The sequence below is a fragment of the Lolium perenne genome, chromosome 7 (assembly GCF_019359855.2).
Source record: "Lolium perenne isolate Kyuss_39 chromosome 7, Kyuss_2.0, whole genome shotgun sequence".
Taxonomy (NCBI): domain Eukaryota; kingdom Viridiplantae; phylum Streptophyta; class Magnoliopsida; order Poales; family Poaceae; genus Lolium; species Lolium perenne.
This window is the reverse complement of record NC_067250.2, coordinates 326,648,585-326,669,660: the sequence shown is the minus strand read 5'-3', so window position 1 is coordinate 326,669,660 and position 21,076 is coordinate 326,648,585. Positions and strand designations below refer to the sequence as shown.

Genomic DNA, 21,076 nt, shown 5'->3' with positions numbered 1-21,076 from the left:
TTTGAACACCGGCAGCCGACGCCACTATACGCTCCCATTAGATCGCAGAGTCATTGTCCTTTGGCGCGACCCTTGTTGAACTCGTAAGCGTGAAGGTGGTTTTGGAAGACGAATTCCTCGCTGGATTATCTTGTGAAGATAGAAGTGGGCTGATACGGCGCTGATTTGATGAGAAAGCAAATTGGGGAGATACTTTGGGGAAGAAGGATGCTTTGAGATTTGTGAGGACACGCGGCGTGTGATCGGGTGGGTCTAAATTGATGAGAAAATAGACCTGGTCTCATAGGATTTTTTTCCCCAGATCCAGTCGTTCCGCGCTCACATCGCTCCGTGGTTTTCACTTAGCTCGGCTTGTGTCGGACCTGCCCAAAATAAAAGGGCTGCTTCTCCATAAATGGATCTAGGCGTTCTGTGATTCATCGGGCCCAAAACAGCCCAATTCGTGATGTATGGAGGCCGGCCCGGGCGTTTCATCTATTTTTTTTTTTCTCCCCAGTCCTACGAACAAGGATACCTGTGGCGGCGGCGGCGGCGGCGGGCGGTAGCCAGGCGACGCAGCGGGGTACCCGAACCCATGCGTGATGCGTCCCAGGCTTCCGATCGGCGTGGGCCTGTTTATGGAGCCAGGTGAAAGGTGTTGTGTCTCCGGTGGAGGCAGTCAATTATCTCTGGTAGTGGTCGATTGGATTCCTCACTGGGGTGATTTTAATGGTGGTGTTAAACTACCGTTTCTGTAGGTCGATAATGGCAATCAAAATGCTCCACTCTCCGGCGGCCTATTGTGCAGTTCAATCACAATCCCAATGCTTACTTCCCATCTATTTCACGCGCCTACACATGCACTCTTCCATTAAACTGTCCTCTCCATGCTCCATGCTCCATGCTTGTCGATTAGGTCGTCGATCCATCTTCTACCTCTGTCGATTGTCCCTCACTCCTACTTCCTCTCTCCCCCCATTCTTTCTTGACCAGATTCAGGATTCTACTTTATTCCTGCCTTTTGCCTTTCTTCCAAATTATTTGCTGTTTCGTCCTATTACTGCTGGATTTGGCCTGCCAGTTGATAGTATTTTTTAGTACTAATTGTCGTAGGTACTGTCTGTGAAAGGATTGGAGACTGATTGTGCCCACTTGGTTTACAAATGAGCAATGGTTAACGGTCAGTTAATCTCATCTTACTTGAGTGACTATTATCTGTAGAATTTCATGCTACTGTCAGTGTGTATAGTGGATATATCATAATACAACTGACTGTTTTTCTTGCTATATGGAGCAAGTTATTAGGCTGTAGATAAAAAATCCACACCTGCTTGATGTGCGGCCATGCCATCGGAACCCTTCATCCGCAAGCACTGTTTGCACTTTTGGTCCACACAATAACTTGTGTTTGATTGCTAACTATGTAATTAATTATGCCTATTTTAGTTCTGTTCTATTGGAATCCAGATGTGTAGACGCTACATGATTCCGAGCTAGGAGGCCACAACGATACTTGGTGACAAATTATGACAAAAGGTGAGGTGACGACACATATTCATGTTAAAATGTTGAAGGAACATATTTCTTACAGGCATTTGTACTTTAAGTGTTTTAACTAATATATTAACAAATTACTCTTCTTTCTTGTTTGGTCATGTAGGTTTGAGGATGCTCTAAAGAGGTGTGCCAAGTTCAGAATCTTTGCTCAATTCAGCTTCAGGTGAGAAGCATCCAACTTCTCATTACAACTAATAGAAAGTAAACCCCTTATTTTATGTTTGCAGAGAGGTGCATCGTTATCACTTTGTGGCTATGGAGAAGATTAGCCCAGTTCACTATGTTTTTCTGTCTCAGTGGTAGTGGAATTTTACATCTGAGGGTGGACAATTTCTACTTTTCAATGGTCTATTTATGTGGTTATGTGTTACAAATAATGGAATATCTGACCCATATTTGTTAGTTCTACTTTAAATATTTAGTAATGGCAATATTCCAGATCAACTATTGTTTGATTATTCTTTTTGCATATGTGGTACCATAGGGAAGCATAGGTCTGCTCACCACAATGTTCAAGAAACAAGAGCTTTGTTCTCATCAGAGGAACATACTGAAGGTATATTATTACAAACACAGCATATTGTTATTGTCAGTCCAACTGCTAATTAACTATGATGATCAGCTGGGTTCTGGCAGCTAACAATATTATTTTAAGATATCGACGAGCCTGAGAATGTCTAGAAGCAAAATTATGGAAATGGTACTAGAGCTGTATAGGTGGACACAAGTGAAGCGACGATAGTCCTTCTTCTATATATGGTCTCCTAAGTGATATGGTAATCTTGTGTTATTAATGTAAACACCTTCCTTTCATAGAGATAACAATGTCAGAAGCCAAGGTCTGACAGAAAAATAATAGGAACCATGACCAAAATAAAGACTATTTCTCCCCTAATAAATAAATTCGGTCTCCAGGTTCCAAATGAGTGACGAGTCAGAATATTATTCCTTTTATGCAGGAAAAATACGACACTGATTATTGGACGATGTTCTGGGCTATGAACTAATGATAGATCTTGTGAGAAAAAAACTCTCATATTGTGCCTCATCACTGCATATGCTCGGGTTTCTTTTAAAAAAATTCACCATATAATCATGTTTATCTTCTATGTTAAAACCTGCTAAACTCTAAATATGTTGCGATGGCATTGTAAACTTCTACTGAGTTTTTGCTCTTGCTGACGGTTGATGGTCTTAGTTTCACAAAATTTTAGCTCATGCGTTGATGTGAGAGGTTGCGTAGAGGTTATATATATTAATTATTTTATTGTGTTAATATATAGCATACTGACTAGAAATGACCGATTAAATATGACATCTTTGCTCTCACTAATATAGGTTTATGATAGTCACTAAGAGAAGGTCTTACATGGACTGAAATATATATAGTATATGCTGCACAGTCTCAATTGCTTGTTATACTGTCGTTTGGTGTATTGGAAGTTATTTTAGCATATGAAAGCAGATTTATGAATGAATCAGCAAGGACTTTTAGTACATTAAAAAAAGAACATGTTTCAAAATACCTACTAGAAGCTGCAATTCTTTATGTGCTTTGTGTGCTTAGATACATTCCAGAAGCTTCAACTCTCATGTGAATGAATATTTATTCACAGGATACAACACAATTGGGCTGTGTTTGGCAACAACGTTTTTTCAAAGTATTCTTAAAATAGTTTGGTTTCTTAAAATACCATGGTACTAAATACTTTGAGATGTTTGGTTTCAGAAAAAATATAGTTTTCTATACTTTGTTTTTCACAAAATGCACTAATTTCGCAGCATAGAAAAAAGAGGTATTGATCTCTTTTTCCAAAACTGAAGTATTTGTTTCCTAGGCAAGGAAATACTGCAGTTTTACAATACTTCAGTTTTAATAAAACTTAGATGCCAAACTGAGCCTTGGTTTAGATTAGGAGGGCAAACTGCAGTAAATTAACTTGAAAATGTTGATACTTCTACATGAGAGAATGATCTACCTCGAAGATAGCATATCCGATGGTATGCTCCATGCAATTGTTTTTGCCAACTTCTGATTGGCTGCGCAATCTGTTTATGTAATCTCAGTTCAACAGTTTAAAGCTCAAAATTTTGGTCTGGTATCAATTTGATAGTTTTTAGCCTATTTGTGTTGCCTTCATGAGTAGTGTAGAGTCAACTGAATATCATTGGTCACTACAGTTATTTCTGTCGCGACCACTTGGCCCTTGGTAGTAAAATTACTTCATAATTGTAATCAGCACCTTACATTCTAATATACCAATATAAGATATTGGACTCAATTATGTTGTGTATACGCAGTCACTATAATGTTAGATTCATATTAATATATCTTGTAGGTTGATATGAAAAATATACTCTACTTAGGGAAGATTTCTCTGGAATGTTGTACTGTTGGAAATGGTACAATCTCTACCTTTCGAAACTATCCTCTGTTGTCTACACTTTGCAAAAATTTTGTGTATCATAATAATTTTGGGTATGGAACACCAACTTGTCGTGATTTGTGATTATGCTTTGACGAATTTTCTTTAGGAATCAAAGCATGTTATAATTTTTATTGGTTTGCCCATATTGACACTGAAGATAATATTACAATGGACAGTCATCTTATATCTTTTTGCACGGTTGCCAAAATAGTTGGCTTGGCTCATCTCACTTGAGATAAATGTTAAAGTAAAAAAAACTTGATTTTATAAGTTTGCTTCCTTCCTTGCTATCTAATTGATGATCATTTATGTCTAAATCAAAGTTCTTTCAAGAAGGCTTAGTTCCAAAATGTGTAAGCTTATTTGATTTGTGATGCTAGCATGATTGATCTTATAAGTGAGGAAGATGTTTTGAACCGATGGTAATATGATGGCATCACAAATGCCCTAATGATGATAGGTGGTCATTTTCGATCATAGATTTGTGCCACTATGATTAGTAGTTTTTATGTAGGCATTATGATTATAAATGTTAATTATTTTCTCAGATATTTCCAAACATTGCCAAATATTTCTGTGATCCTTCCTTTAGTATGGACGGGCGCGGCAACGTGCGCTCTTATGGTCTAGTTCTTCATTGTTTTGGGCTGGGAAGGGCGAGCCATGGCCCGGTTTTGCTTCAACATAGGTTCGCCCCTGGAGAGGAGGTAGTATTATTCTTCAGTCATCTACTTTCACGGTAACGAGCGGGAAACCTTCTAGTTTTCTTTCTATTAAGGGATTGTTCACTATGATTCGAAATAGGATTATAGGATGCCAAAACATAGGTTTCAACGTAAAACTATATCAGTTCCAGTAATCCATCCACAGCTGGAAACGATAGAGAAGTAGGCCAACAAATACGCTGGCCGGACTGTTGGAAGTGGGATATGTGCGTCCACGGAGGTGATATGAAGAGAGGTGTGATATGAAAGATTCAGTTCTACGTACATAGTACCAGAAATAATAGTACCACACCGCTAGTCCAAGGCTAGGAAGACCAGGATATATTGGTGCCACCCGGGATGTTACATCGGCCGGGCTTGGTGGTGCGAGCCTGTAACTCCAGCTTGGGAGGACTAAAGGGTTGGCATGGAAGGTGGGCTCGAGCCCATGGGCTCCGGTCCGGTCCGAGATGCGCTTCAGCGCTCTGCGAGACGTGGCGGGTGGGCTTGGCTGATAACCTCAGTCGGAACTTGATAACCTCCGTGTACACGTGCCTTGGACGTACGGGTTCGCTCATCTCTCAGGCCAACTCTTTTTTTTTCCCACTACCTCTTAGCAAAATGATCCTTTTTTTTGTTTTCCGAATTCTCAAATTAATTCTCTCTTACTTTTTGTAGATCGGTTTGGGCTATATGTAGGTCGAATAAGAAGGCTCTGATACTATATCACTTTTTTAAGTGAGGCGTTCGACCCCATATATATTCATACGCCGAGGGCCGACGTGTCTACGCTGAGGCGGACCTTCGCCGAGGGGCTACGCAGACGGTAGCCCTCGGTGTAGGCTACGCCGATAGCCTTTCATGGCTACGCCAAGGGCTCGCAGCCGTCGGCATATCGACAAATTCCTGTAGTGACAGGGGGCATATCCTGCGCGATATATATATTGATAGGCTGGGCCTTACCCCAGATACTCCTACATGATTTTGGTTAACAACACATGAGGATCAAGTTTACAAGGATAAGACGAAACTGCCTAATTGATCCTAACTGATCGTGACATATTCTAACACCACTCTGCATGCCACATGGCCGAAAAGCCCGCATCGGAGCCTGTTTGTGGCCAAACCGCTCATAAGCATGAGTTCTGTGTCGGGTTTCACATTTTGAGAGATGAGTGATGGATGTGCTCATCTTTGAATAGTTCACTCACCATTGGAGTGTTTCCCTCAAAGGCTCGAACCAAAATATGCAAATTTGTGATTTCAGTGGACCTCACAAATCTAATAAAGAAAATCATAAGAAACTTTACACAATCTCCATACTAACATTTCCAGTACAGTAATGTTAGTAGCTTGACACAATCTCCATACTTGCTACAAGAACTGCTAGAGAATATATACAATAACGGATAAGATGTTGGTCACCTGATAACCAATGTCCGGACGATTCAGGACATATATATAAGTGCTAAATACTGATAAGGACACTCAGGAGTAACATATCCACATCCTAACTTAGCAGATACGCTTTTCCAAGTCTGAAGTCCTTATGTCCAGCTCTAACAACTCTTGACAAAATAGCTTCACACAACCTCCATCCCTGCTACACTAATGACCAATGGCACCCTCACCGATCATCATTCATATGCTCCATATCGTCCTCATCATCTTTCTGATCTTCGTCTACACCCACCTCTTCTTCCTTGTCCTCTTCATCATCATCAACGTCGTCATCACCCGAGGAATGCATGTCAACGTCATCTATGTAAGAAGAGCCATCGAAATCGCTGCCCGTGCCCCGGATGATGAAAGGATTTGTATCAGGCTTCATAAAGTAAAATTCATATGTCAAAACTGTATCATCAAACACATATTCGTCTCTGCATAAAGAAGCAAAAGTACAAACAAATACGGAATACTGAAGTTCCCAACCCTGTTCCAACATCGTTATTTGCAAGTAGGACAGCTATAACTGATATCTTGAGTACACGACACAGTGGACAAAAAGAAGCAATAACTACACCAAATATTGATTTCTCATGTGTAAAATTGCCCCTTCATATTTAGCATTTTGTGATGAAAATGACCGACTATTTTCTAGTATATCTCATAGTCATACTGCAAACAAAGCACCTTTATGATTTCTTGACAAATTTAAATTGAAGATATGAAGCAAGGAATCACACTTGACTTCAAGGCAAAATCATAAAGCACAAACATATCTGGAGCAAAATAAAAAAATATTCAAGTGTTATGTATTAGTTTAGAAGTCCGGAAAAATCCTACCTAACATGTTACATCAAATTTGACAATCTGTGTAACCAAAGTATGAAAATAATCCAGTTAACGAGGGCTTTCCCCTGGGCCGCGTGCTCGCCCTCCTCCCCCGCCCAAACGAAGGTCCTAGCAATCTTGTTGATCCTGTCCCGAGCCCATTTAGGCAGCGGAATGGCCGTGGCATGGTAGATACCGGTAGCCATGAGCACTGTTTTAGCGAGGATGACCCTTCCAGACCGAAGACCCTAGGGGGCCTGGGAATGCCAGACATTGAGCGATCTGGACGCGCTCTAAGGCTGCGTTGGCCTTGGCTGCAATGGACCGACCCTGAGCGCACGTGGGCTGGATCAAAGCTTCCCTGTGACGATGCCGACATGGCGCTTTTCAGGGCTTCCACCAAGATCACCGTGGGCAATGGGAAGCTGACATCCTTCTGGCATGATAACTGGTGCGGGCGGGGCCCCCTTTCTCTTTGGGCGCCTGACCTCTTCAAGATTGCATCCCGCAAAAGCCGCACGGTTGCCAAAGAGCTTAGCGACTACAATTGGATCCGCTCCGTCATCAACATTAGCACACCTACCCAGTTGGCACAATACTTGGAGCTTTGGGACATCATCCACACCATCACCCTTGTCCCTGAGCAAACGGACTCCATCTCCTGGACTCTCACTACCGAAGGGACGTACACGGCCAGCTCTGCTTACAATGCTCAGTTCTTCGGTGGACATGCCAGATTCGTCGCCAAGAAAATCTGGGAAGCCCACGCCGAGCCGAAATGCAAACTTTTTGGCTGGCTTGCTCTTCACGGAAAGCTGCTCACTGCGGATATGCTCGCCATTAGGGGATGGCCCCATAATCCTCTTTGCCCTCTTTGCCTCCGAGCTCCTGAGACTGCCGAACATCTTTGCAAGGACTGCCCCTTCACCATGGCCATTTGGAATCGGATGAAGTTCTGGGACAACGATGACAGCACTGATATTCGCAATGAATACCACTCGATCTCGGAGTGGTGGGATGCTATGATCATCGGAAAGACTAACAAGGAGCAAAAACGTATCAGCGGTCGGTTCCTCTATGTTCTTTGGAATGCTTGGAAGGAACGAAACCGGCGCATCTTCACCGCGCGCCGCCTCACCTATCTGGAGGTGGCTGATATCACGAGGGAAGACATTCTTCAGCGGGACCGTGCCATCAACGGCTTCGGGCCGGCTATCCCGGCCGAGCCAGACTAGTTTTTCTCTTTTTATCAGTTTTTCTAGGGTGGTTTTCTGGGGCATATTCCCACCATAATCTAAATATGCCCTTCTATGTACAGTTTGGTTTGTTTTTCCCTCTTGCTTAATGAAAAGGCAGTGCTCCTGCCGGTTGCTCCAAAAAAGTATGAAAATAATCATCATAGCAAAAATAATAATAATAAAGAAACATAACAATCCATGTGTAATACGCAATATTTGAGTAAAAGAAATGACGTACGTCATAATTGTAAGTGGAGGGATTCTCACTATCACCAGGGCTTGCATCGCACGCAGAAGCTGTCCATCCTTCTTTCTCCAAATAAACACATGGCCACAGTCCGATCCAGAGATAACATAGTCACAATTGGGACCAAAGAAGCTAACACCTTTAATGGGCTGCATGTTCTCATGACCCTTGAAGGTCTGAGGTACAGGCAACTTCTCACTGTAATTCTCCTCAAAATCGTTGAAGTATAACCCATGCTCTCTTGAGAAAAGGTAGATGTTTTCATAACTATAGGATGCTAAAAGTTCACCAGCGTGTGAGAAAGCCAAACCACTGATTCCATCTCTCTTGCTGTCGCTGGATACCAAATGTTGAGGGCAGAATTGCTCTACTGGGACACCAAATGTAGATATTTCCAGAGAAATCTTACGGGCATCATATAACCGTGCATACTCATCACAGCCACAAACTGCAAAACAAGAGGGGTTTCTTGGGTCTACGGAAATAGCAGGGAGTATCACAGTGCGACCAGATAAGAAACCAAATCTTCTAACCGCACCACATTTAAAGAGCTTCCTGGGATATTTCCTCCTCAGGTCAAACTGGAGGAAAAACATAGTCAGAAATAAAGGAATTCAACATCGATAATAGCAAGTAGGAGCCTGGTTAACAACTCACAAGCAAAACAGAGCCATCCTCCACGCAGCTAAAGAATGTGTGAGGACTTCCCGGATCAACAGCCAACTTGTTCACCGCGTACCTCAGGTCAGCAAGTTTATCCGTAAACACGCAACCACCTTCTCGTATACGCGAATGCCTCACCTGTTCCGCGACCACAACGAATAGCCAAACCATGACCATTACACACAACATAAAAAAGCTCAAGACAGAGACATCTGCCACGGAAGCACTCAGGCATGCAACATGAAAGCATCTGTATACCTCCCCATCAGCGCCGCATGTGACGATGCTCCGATCATCCGATAAGGGCATGAACTGCGTGTCGGACACATCGCCGCCGGCCTGGAACATCAGTCTCGGCACCGCCTCTTCCAAGTTCCACAGTGCGATAGTCTGGTCGTGTGAAGCGGACATGAACAAGCTCCCACTACTGTTGAAGCTTAAGGTGTCCACGCATCTCTTGTGCTTCTGCAGCCTCTTCTGGAGGCCCAGAGAATGCACAAACTCCTGCATGGAGAGCAAAAGAGCAGCTCAATGAGAAAAAGACCGACACCTCGGTATTTGATTTCAGTACGAGAGCTCGCCCGCATTGTTACATGTGGGTGTGAACATAAAATGCCATTGCATCGAATATTTCTGTGTGAACCAATGGCCCAAGCGTAGCTGCGTGTCGGTGCTACATAAAACCACTTTTATTTTCTTGGTTACACAACATATTTCGCTAGTGCGACAGTAAAAATATGAGATGATGCATCTGAAAATTTTAACCAAACGTTGTTCTCTTGGTAATTTATATTACTCCCTCCATCTAAAAATAAGGGTCTCAACCTTTTCTACATTCGGATGTATCTACAACTAAGATGTGTCTAGATACATCCACATATCTAGATAAAACTAAGACACTTATTTTTGGACGGAGGTAGTATGCAACATTATTTGCATGCAAATTTTCAAACAACTACGATCGCAGTTTTTTTTTTTTAATTATGCAACATTGTTTGCATGCAAATTTCCAACAAAAGTACACAACAATTACGAACGTAATGTCGGACGAGGAAGCGACCAATCGGTGCCGGTGGGTAGGGATCATTTCCCAAATCCCAAAGAATAAGCATGGTTTGGGGAATCCGAGAGCTGCAAGAACCCCTGATCCAAGATGAACCGCAGTAACCACAGTAGTAGAGACCGATCTTGCGCACGGTAAACCTAGTGCATGCTCGATTCGAAGGTCGAGTGGCCGGCTCAAGCAGAGTTGAGCTGTGAAGGGGCGGGCAGAAGACAGAGAGAGAGCTGGACCTCGGAGGCCCTGACGGCGCCGGCGAAGCGCCTGGGCGGGAGGCGTCCGACCTCGCGCTCCCACAGCCGCGCCATCCGCGTCCCCTCCGCCGGCATCGCCTCCTCCGCCGCCCGCGACGCGACGGTTTCTTCTCCCACTCACTCTCCGCTGCTGCAAAGCCTGCAACTGCTCTGCCTACCCTGCGCGCATGGCGGTGTCGGAGAGCCAAATACTGGGCCCAAAGAAGCCCGCACTCCCTCGCGAATTCCGGTGGGCCTACTCCGCGCCTGTCGTGGCCCAGCACGGCCCAGACCACCTCGCTCCCTCCACCGCTGCACAAAATCGAAACCCATTTGAGCTCCAGCTCAACCAGACCGACCGGGGGAAGGAGACCGAAGCGCAGCCAAACCCTAGCCGCGACCCGCCGGAACCAGCCGGGAGCTCCGCCGCCGCCGCCGCCGCCGCCGCATCGCGCCATGGTAACCCCCTCCCTTCCCCCGTTTGCCGTTGTCGCTCCCGAACCCGTCGCCGCGTTGATCTCCGTACTGACGCCTGCCGTGCTGCTCCTCTTTTCGCAGGCCGACTCCCCGCGCCGCAGGTAATGGCGAGCCCGACCTCCTCGGGCGCGATCCTCCCCCTCTCGCTCTCTCCGATTCCGTGCATGGTTCGAGTTTTTCCCGTTGTGTTGGTCGCCGGCGGCTCTGATCTGGGGCTAGTGACGCCGCCTAGAACGTAGGCTCAGTTCAGGTGATGGGCGGTAGATCCAGGGAAAGACGGGGCGTACGGCGATTTGTGTTGTGTGCGACTTACTTGTGGATCTTGTTGACTTGCGTGTTGTTAGATGTCACACTGGCCCCTGGTACGGGAGCACGATTGAGGTGGCTCCGTATCGCTGTGCTGTGCTGTGCTGTGCTGTGCAGCCCTTGTAATTCGACAGCTTGTTAGGATTCGTTGCCCACTACTATTTCACCTGGAAAAGATTTTCACTATTAGTTTGCCAGTAACCTTCAGAGTTGAGTGTTTACTAGTAACAAACTTAAATAAAACGGCGTAACAAGTATTTGATTGAAGTTCGAGCTGAGCTGGTGAGGGGGCTTGGGCGGCCCTGCGCTAGTTTTGTCTGAAATGTGGATGGTCGACTAGTTGTGTCTACTTGAGGTTATCAAGAGTTTTTATGCGATGCTGATGGATGCTTGTTTCATGAGTCAACGTAGAGAGCTAAGCCTGGCCTTATTTTTCCGTACTGTTCGTATTCCCTATTTCCATTTTGCATTATTCATGTCATGATATTTTCTACACTTGAAATTTCATAGCTTATTAAGCAATTGGCTATGGCCACTGAACACAAAATAAATTATGTCGACTCCTGAGAACTATTTTACCAGCATTTCGTATTGTTGTCTTTAAGCTTGTAATGTTTCATCAAATTTATGGTTGTGCTCTGTTATCCAACATGCTATGTTCTCTTCACTGTGGGATAAAGTCAAAATGAAGAGAAAACCTTTGTCAGAGTTATTAGGTCCATTTTTAACTCTTCAGGATAATTTCTTACTGTTAGGTACGCAAGGTCCTCAAGGTCCCCTTCTCCTTACAAGGGACGCCAAAAGGCAATGTCAAGGTCAAGATCACCTGTAGCTCGATCCCAATCTAGATCTCCGTCGCCTGATCCTAGATCTCAGGCCAGGTCAAGATCGAGAAGCCCTGGGAGGTGTGAATTCTTGCTACATCTTATTTGCTAATACTGCTTGTACTCCATTTATTCTGCATGTTGTGTTTCTCGGACCAAAAACTAAATAAAAGATTACCATGCACTCTTGCAATATCGTACACAACATGTTCTTGCCGTTGAGAGTTATATTCACAATAGTAAGTTTATCTGGTCATACTAACTGTACAGTCGTGGTGTAAAACTTCATGTGATCTTTTGTAGGATAGAAGCATTTATATAAATTTTGGAATAGTTGGTTATCTGGTTGTAGTGGCTGATAGTGTTGGGGTAGTTAAATTACTTGCTAGTCATACACACCAGTTCTAACTTCTAACAGCTGTGACATTCAAAATCACTTTATGGTACTATGTTACTCCCTCCTTGCCATAATACAGTGCGCATTGGTTCCACGAAAGTCAAACTTCACTAACTTTGACTAGTTTATGGAGGAAAATCTATATCTAAAATGCCTAATATATACCATATTAAAATATACTTTACGATGAATATAATGGTATTGATTTGAGATTCTAAATGTTGGTATTTTTTGGTATAAACTTGGTCAAAGTTTACATGGTTTAACTTAAAAAAAACTTGTAAGCACTATATTTTGGCATAGAGGGAGTAGTAAGTAGCTAATGGCGTAATGGCTAATGATCACTAAACTTGTGGTGTGAAGCTATGAGATATTGCTATGTTAAAAATGCATTCTAAATTCTAATATCCCTTGCAATAGGAAAATGGATTTCCATCCATGGAACTAAAGTAGTGTATATAGTGTATATGGAAAATTGGCAATATATCAGCATTTTGAAATGCAGGAGATAAGGAACATGAAGTAGAAACTTTCTTTTTTCTGAATGTGGCATATGCTTAAAAAACGGTTAACCTCTTAGAAAAGTCACAAGTAACAGTTTGTTCATATGTAATTTGTACATTCTTAATATGTTCCTTGTAGCAGGGAGCCTGAAGCTGTGAATCATGGAAATACTCTGTACATAACTGGACTTTCGTCTAGAGTGACGGATAAAGAACTTAGAGAGTACTTCAATAAGGAAGGAAAGGTTAGTTTACTTGGGTGATATCACACAGATTTCCTGGTTGTCTGAAGTGCAAAGTTACGACATCTGCTGTTTGTAGGTGGTTTCTTGCCATGTTGTTCTTGAACCCCATACCCGTGTTTCTCGTGGGTTTGCCTTCATCACCATGGACACTGTTGAGGATGCTGAACGCTGCATCAAATATCTTAACCAGTCTGAAATGCAAGGCCGAAACATCACTGTTGAAAAGGTAATTGTTTATGCATCCACATGGGCTGTCGTCTTGTTTTTTTTTCAGATGCAGCGTAATATTTCATGTGTGTTGACCTGGAGGTTTTTTGGTTATTATTCAGAAGAGATTGTGCAAGCTTTGTGCCAGCAATCAAGATGCTGAGTTCATCAATTTCAACTTTAGCTCATACAGCTTGATCAATGGGCAGCCCAAAGGGTTACTATGCAACACCAGATTCACAACAACTAAACGTAGCAAACTTTCAACTAAATCTCAGCACCAAATCATTAGTCAAGATGTGTGGTGACATATGCATAGCAATGTTGGATGCCTAGCAATGTTGGATGCCTTCAACTCCAATTCAACTAATCAACGGGCATTTCCAAATCATTAGTCAAGATGTGTGGTGACTTATGCATAGCAATGTTGGATGCCTGCTAGTTGGAGTTTGTGCTCTTCATTACCTATTTGCTCCTTGGTCCATTAATGCAGGGTGTGTATCCACTGATCGTAAGGGAACCTCATAATTACCTACACAATCCAGCATGATACTTTATTTTCTACCTTATATAAATTGGAACTTGATATCGTACTGATTGTTGGTCTGATGATTATTTCAGTCACGCCGAGGTCGCCCAAGGACACCAACTCCTGGAAGTTATCTAGGTATGAGAAGTAGCCAAGCTTGTGGTATACAATGTCGGATAATAGTTACCCTTTAGTTTACGTCATACTGTCAAAATCTTACCTCAGTACTCTCTTCTTTTCTTTGCATTTTCTTATATTGTACTTATATGCGATGTAAAGATATGCCTTGTTATTTACAGCTTGCAGTTTACTTTCCTTGGATAGGGCACGATTCCTTATTTTTAATTCTATTGTGCTTATATGAGATCTCTACATATGCTTTGATGTTTACAACAACTTTAAGCTTACTTCCAATTTTCCTTTGACAGGCCATCGCTACGAGCGTAGAGAGATGCAGCGCGGTGGTGGCAGATTCCGCAGAGGCGGCTATGGTGGCCGTGATGACTACTATGGCGGCAACAGCTACCGCAGGTCTCCACCTCCCATGTACTCGTCCTACAGGGACACCCGAGACTACCCTCCCTACAGGGATGCCCGGGACTACTCGCCACCCCCTAGGGATGGCCGAGACTACTATGACAGCAGGGGTGGCGGTCGGGGCTACTCACCTCAACGTTCTCCCCCTCCTTACGGTGGCAGGGCAAGAAGGGAGCGGTCTAGGTCGCTTCCTTACTCCCCATACCGGATGCCCGAGAGAGGCTACGGTGGCCGCCGGGCTGGGGGCGGTGGCTACGACAGGTGAGTTCTGTGCCGCTTGGTGTTGGTAGAGGCCTGATGTTGATCAAGTTGGATGGATGACATTCTGTTGGTGATGGCCTTCCTGGTGATGCTAGATGGGTGTAGTTGTACCATCTTGGAACGATATATTCAGGATTTTCCCCGATGTTGTACGGGCACCAAGTTTGTAACTTATGAAATGATCCTACCAAGGACCTGAGACGTTATATTCAGCATCTTTCAACTGTTTGGAACCATGGTATCCGGAATTTCCCATAATTTTCCATGGAATGTGTGAAGCCAAAGGGCTGGAATATTCAGGCCTTGTTTGGTATATGTGGTTTTGCGAGAATTAGGCCTTGTTTGGTATTGGAGTATTTGTGAGGATTAGTGGGGATAATCCCCTAGGCACCGTTTGGATGTTTGTATTGAGGCTAGGTATTGGATATTGGGGCATTGGAAGCCCGAATACCTCAATTTGAGGCGTTTGGCTGTCCTTGGCATTCGGGCTTGGCATTTGGGTTCAATATTGCCTGGCCCGATTAACGCTTCACTAGACTCCTCCCGGATGACCAGCCTCTAGCCTCGACATCTCCATGTATTTGAGCGAGCGAAGCTATTTTCTACCCCGACCCGAGCCCAGACCCTAGCGTCGAGGCCGCACCAGCCAAATCGAGCGGCGGCGCAAGTCCGAATCCCTCCGCCTCCTCTCTTTCTCCTCCGCCGTCCACCGGCGCCCTTCCCTCCACCTCGTCCTCCCTTCCCCAACCCATTCCCGCTGCTGCATCTCACGTATTTGCCGCTGCAGATCGGTAGAGCTCCTTCTCCGAGCAGGATGGTGGCGAGCTCCAGTCCCACCCTGACGCGCCCCCTAGTGTTGAGCGCAGCTGAGCGTGCACCTTCCCGCCCCTCTTGCTGCCATGGACCGCCGCAGACTGCCCTCCGTATCGCCTGCCCCCATCTAAACGAGTTTGATTCATCACATATGCGCGTGATTCCAGAATCTGCCATTTGTGCTAGCTATCTTAAGAACTTCTAAGTTGTAATATTGCCTATGAGACTAATCTGTGGTGAACCTTTTGGATGAGACTTGATGGATTATGCAGGGCACTTGTTATTATGTTATTGCTATCATATTTTGAAGAATTCGGCTGCCCCTATTAACTTACATTCACTGGATTTTCCATGTTTATTTCAAGTTATAAGATGGCGTGACAATTTTATATAATATTTTATTTGCTTTTTATTAACAATTATGTCATATAATTAAATATACTCAAAACTTACACAAGAAATCGTTTGCAAACATGTATCATGATCATTCTCCCATACAAATGCAATACATCATTCTGACCGGACCATCCAAACAGGATTTGGCATTCAACTAGGGTACCAATTCTAGGTACCAAATATCTAAACATCCAAACAGAAATATTGGTATTGATCTCAATGCCAATATCCTGGGATGTTGATATTACAAGGAATGCAATGCCAAGCCTACCAATACAAACATCCAAACAGAGTCCTAGGGGATTGGGTGAAACCCCTACCTTCATTCAATCCCCTTTAATCCCCAGAAAACCCCGTCCCTAATCCCCTTTTTTTTTAAAGAACTTCCATTTGGTTTGCAGGGATTGGTGCGCACAACAGCAATGGCAATCAGCGAGGCAAATGAACAAACGTCAGTATAGGTTCAATTTTTATGTCATAGGCCACACTCAATTTTTATGTCAGGCCACACTGCTATGAACTGAAACATATTTGAGTTTGAGCATACTCACTAAAACTGACAATACTATGGCCTCAAGCAGTACATAAGTTCGATCAAGTCGTGAATATTCTTGAAATAAACCATAGACCACATGGCAGCACATGTACGGTTCTGAACTAAAGTTACACACAATCTTAGTAGATGATCATTCTGAATGCTTGTGAATCCATCCACTACTTCATCTCTACTGAATATCTTCTTGTTGTGCAATTACGCCAAACTGAACCATTCATGTATAACGCATTAGAAAAGGAGGCCTTAACACTATGCCTAGAATGTAGCCAGGTACTCATTCAAGAGAAAAAGGAGCGAATATGCTAGTTGTGCAAGGACCTTAGAAAAGCATATACATACAACATTTGTGTATGTTCCTAGTTTTACTTCTGATAAATAATAAGAATGAAAAATCGACCGTTTAAATATGTGCTGTGTAGCCTTGAGCTAAAAATCAAACCGGCCTGTAATTTAGGACCTACATTGTTTAGTACTCCCTTTGTCCCAAAATATAAGCCATCTAAGATTAGTTAAAAAATTATCATTTCTTAAGTTTAACCAAATTTGTACAAAAAATACGAACATTTAAAATACTAAATCAATACCAATAGATTCAACATAAGATAAACTTTCTCAGTGTATATATTGAATATTATACACATGGTTTTTTCAAACAAAAAAAAAATTTGGTCTAACTGAGTAAGATTTAACGTTTAACGAATCTTACACGTCTTACATTTTGAGACAGAGTGAGTATTAAAATGAATCGGAAGAGCTTTGGTATTGCAAGTCAATCTCGAAATCAGGACCAACAGTTTGATTCAAAGAAATACCCAAGTAAGTTTGATGGTTTTGGTCGACATGTGATGCTGGGTAATGGTGGTTTCAGACAACGGTACGGCGAATCGTTTCTTTCCTCTGCCTGCCTTGGTTGCTGCTTCTGAATTTTGGTCGATGCGTGTAGTGGAGAAAGAATAAAGTGGTCCAAACTTGATCATTTGAAAAGGAAAAATTGGTTCAAATTTGACTCCACCAAAGGGGAGAACTTTCAGTTGGATAGGCCTTCAGGATGTATACTACACCGAATTTTGGAATTCATAATGTACCATTTCAATAATTATATATATACAGAAGGGCACAAGGTATATTTACTCAGAACTTGCAAGACATGCAGAAATAAATTTATAATTAATGCCTAAGATTTTGCCATGTCCCTATATGAAAACACCAACACACTACCATGAATGATGCAATAAATATACTCCATCCGAGTCATATTAATTACCTGCCACTACTAGTACTAGTATGGATGTAGCTAGAAGTAAAATATAATCTAGATGCATCTATATTAATAGCAAATAATTAATACCAAAGATTTTGCCGTGAACCTATATGAAAACACCAACACACTACCATGAATGATGCAATAAATATACTCCGTCGGAGTCATATTAATTACTTGCCACTAGTATGGATGTAGCTAGAAGTAAAATATATCTAGATGCATCTATATTAATAGCAACTAGTATGAGTCGGAGGGAGTAGTATACTATCTATCAATGTTATGCGAGCATTAACTGAGTATATCTTTCGCATTAACTCAGTATATCTGTATAAATGAAAAGAAAATTGTACGCAGATTTTATCATGTCTCCCTATAAATACATGTAAACGAAGCAGCTTATTTGCAAGCAGTGCGCAAGGAGAAATAAACACAAGATAGAACCAGGAATAGAAGTGAGCGATCTCTTTGTCCAGATCATGGCACTGGTCAAGATGAGCAGCAGCAGGGCCGTGTACTCCATGGCAGTCGCTCTCCTGGTGCTTGCAATGCTTTCTTCTACCTTCGAATCTTGCCAAGCAGCTGACACTACTCCTCGTAAGTAGCGACCCATACCCTTGTTTAGGTGTTTTACTCCTGGCTTTCGATGCCAAAGACGAAATCAGGACGCGTATTCTGAAATGTTTACATGTTTCTTTTGCAGAATCTAAGGGTCAGAAATGCCAGCACCATTTTCCTTGCACTCAGATTGAGAATTGCCGCGCATTATGCGAAGCACAAGAACCTGGGAAGGGTGTTCATGCCAAATGCAAGAACAAACACACGTGCTGCTGCACTTGACGCTTTAAATTAGGTTGACGGCCTAAGATGCCAAATAAATCCCATATTGATCTGATTTGTAGAGCAGTCTTGTGCAACAAAATGCCCAGTGCCATATATATAATAAAATATCTCTACCGCATAATATTTATATGAGATTTTTAGAACTCTTGTGTTTTATTTTTTCTTTCACATGAGTTGCATAGTTTAAATTATCATTACCCTAAAAAAATGAGTGGGCGAACGGCGGTTCGTCCGAATCTTTCGGTACAAAAACACGCATCCGCACTCCTCTCTACCCCACGTATGCATGGCTTAACAAACAGACACATGAGTTGCAAAAAAAAGACACATAATAAACAACCAAACATATGCACAATAACGGTATGTACACAAAAAGTATACAAAACAAAACAACAAAATCCACTCATAGCAGATTCATTTTTTAAAAAACTGCTTGTGTAATTTTATTTTGTCGCTCCGTAGGCGCATTGACACTTAAATAGTTTCATTATTAAAGAACCAGCTGAGCAAAAAAAGATCGATGAAGACCAAGGAAACAAAGAAAATGGCTATAGAGTATAGACACTAGAGAGAGAGATCTCGATTGCTACACAATGGCCATTTTCTCCGCTACTACATATGTCTCTTGCAATTCATAGTCGACGTTGTCATCCTCGAGGCCCTCTAGGTGGGCCTCGATGGAATGGCGGTGAGCATCGTGCTCGGCCTCAAACAACCTGCCCCATATAGGAGATTCCACCACGTAGATAGCTCCCGCTGTAGATCCGGTGCCAGGAAGGCCTGCCCCGCAAGATATCGTGGCGGCATGCCGGGTCGCTCGTTGGATCGACGAAACGGGCACCCTAACACAACTGCCACCTGTGAGATACCAAAATCCTAATATATATGTTTTCTCTGGCAAGTTTAGATTCCTGAGAATCTCTTAATCTACATTTAAGCGATTAAAATTCCAAGAAGAGCACCGTGAAGAAGAAAAAATGCATTATGTGCATGCGCCGAATACTTCTCGTGCGTGTGTGCTTTCTGTACAACTATATTCGGAAATGACATGCGTAGCTAGAAAACCACACACCTCACATGAGCAATTCCAGCCCAAATTTAAGCTGGAGATGGGTCACCACGGGCAGGCTGATCCTTTTTTTCTGGGCCACTAGACTGGAGTTTTGCTTCCAGATTGTCCGCGAGGACACGAAGGGATTGCCACGGTCAGTTTGCATCAGGCCTCGCTGAAGATGCCCTAAGGCTAAGCGCTAAGGGTTTGTTTGGTTTCTCCGATGAGTTTGTCGCTTCCGAAAATAGTATTCTTGAGTCAAATCATAAAATTTTGGAAAAAGTGCTCTAGAGCACGTGCTCGGTGCGCACGTCTATCCTAGTCGTCCGTTGTTTCCACGAGATTTGTGAGCTGGTCGCAGAAGTTCAGCAGTATGCGCTGCTTTGTATAGCGTGGTAGCTGCTAATTATTTCTAGGCTTAGCTCACTGTAGTATAGAGTTGATTTAACCCTTCGTTTGTCATATTCTGAGCACCAGCAGGGAGTGAAACAGCGATAACTTTCACGTGTGCGCCAGTTTGCTTGCTGCAAGACAAAAGCTACAACTCTATCTTTTGGAACTTCTCTTTTAGAATTTCAACCAGTGCATTCGTTGAAAGAAAAAGTAAAACCACCTAAAGTACCTGCCTTTATAGAAATAGTAGAAGAAAGTTTTATAAAAAAATATGGACAAACAATGAGAAATCAATGAATAATTTGTGGAAACATGTAGAGAAGTACTCATGAAAGGGTGATTATAAACACAAAAAAAATCTTTTTTTGAGTGTGGAATACACAAATCTGTGACTAAATTATGCAATGAACACAAAGAAAAAATTAAAGAAAATAATCAATGCAAACCTAGTTAAAAAATACCGAAGAAAATAGTGAAAACATGATCAAAGAATTAACATATTCTCTAGCTAGAAGATAAAGTAGTGCTAGATTCTCTCAGGTAGAAGCCAAATTGGTGCAAGCTGTGCCGTCTTTTCACTGAAGAACAGACCAACTGTGCTACATGCCAGCCTACCGTGTGAAGAGCCCTTGATTAGCACGTTGCTTAATCTGCATTGTTAGACTGAAGCCCCACCTGAAGACCACTTCAGTCTCTATCCACTCGTGCATGCAGCGCGTGCACATAGTGATCGACGTGCCGCCCTAATAGCTAGGATCTGTAACTATCTAGCGCAATGTGTGTGGCGTGCGTTATCTCTTCTCATCCCCTGATGTACCTCTATAAATACTTGTACACAGCCTCAGATCAATATACAACGCAATTGCAGGTGTGCATACACACCACCATATCTGTCTCATTCTTTACATGCATGCTGGTTAAGATGCGCCAGTTACAGCCTAGGAGGAGACCATGCATGCGAGGAGTGAATGGTGCTCCACGTATCTCAATCTGTAAATGCTTGCTCCGCCGCTGACGGGGACATGGTTGTGTTTCCACACCAACTCGATGCTTTTCCCACTTTTCTGAGAATCGGTCGTTATATTTTTCCTCG

The 21,076-nt window shown here is 42.9% G+C and overlaps 2 protein-coding genes and 3 long non-coding RNA genes across 6 annotated transcripts; 3 read left to right on the top strand and 2 right to left on the bottom strand.

Moving 5' to 3' along the window:
* Positions 1–507: 507 nt before the first annotated feature.
* On the top strand, positions 508–2,450 carry LOC127319179 (uncharacterized). Its single transcript, XR_007862441.2, has 3 exons — positions 508–1,515; positions 1,640–1,699; positions 1,764–2,450. It is a non-coding gene; the product is annotated as an uncharacterized lncRNA (long non-coding RNA).
* A 3,504-nt stretch (positions 2,451–5,954) lies between these two features.
* LOC139833043 (uncharacterized) lies at positions 5,955–8,458 on the bottom strand. Its single transcript, XR_011748083.1, has 2 exons — positions 8,420–8,458; positions 5,955–6,494 (listed from the first exon to the last, which is right to left on the bottom strand). It is a non-coding gene; the product is annotated as an uncharacterized lncRNA (long non-coding RNA).
* Positions 8,459–8,463: 5 nt separating this feature from the next.
* Positions 8,464–10,540, bottom strand: LOC127319177 (uncharacterized; the record flags this gene model as incomplete). The annotated part of the gene is made up of 4 exons (XM_051349391.2): positions 10,385–10,540; positions 9,350–9,595; positions 9,086–9,229; positions 8,464–9,009 (listed from the first exon to the last, which is right to left on the bottom strand). Coding segments are annotated over exons 1-4 (1,032 nt in total), but the record flags the coding sequence as incomplete, so codon positions are not given.
* A 169-nt stretch (positions 10,541–10,709) lies between these two features.
* On the top strand, positions 10,710–14,876 carry LOC127319178 (uncharacterized). 2 transcript variants are annotated; one of them, XM_051349393.2, is made up of 7 exons: positions 10,710–10,843; positions 10,943–10,962; positions 11,923–12,072; positions 13,034–13,136; positions 13,213–13,362; positions 13,965–14,010; positions 14,301–14,876. In XM_051349393.2, the coding sequence occupies exons 1-7, from the start codon at positions 10,841–10,843 to the stop codon at positions 14,672–14,674; spliced, it is 846 nt and encodes a 281-aa protein (XP_051205353.1). In that variant the 5' UTR covers positions 10,710–10,840; the 3' UTR covers positions 14,675–14,876. The 2 variants fall into 2 exon arrangements, with proteins under 2 accessions (XP_051205353.1, XP_051205352.1); XM_051349392.2 differs by having other exon boundaries at positions 13,031–13,136.
* Positions 14,877–18,066: 3,190 nt separating this feature from the next.
* LOC127319192 (uncharacterized) lies at positions 18,067–18,682 on the top strand. The gene is made up of 2 exons (XR_007862445.1): positions 18,067–18,293; positions 18,400–18,682. It is a non-coding gene; the product is annotated as an uncharacterized lncRNA (long non-coding RNA).
* The last annotated feature ends 2,394 nt before the right edge of the window (positions 18,683–21,076 follow it).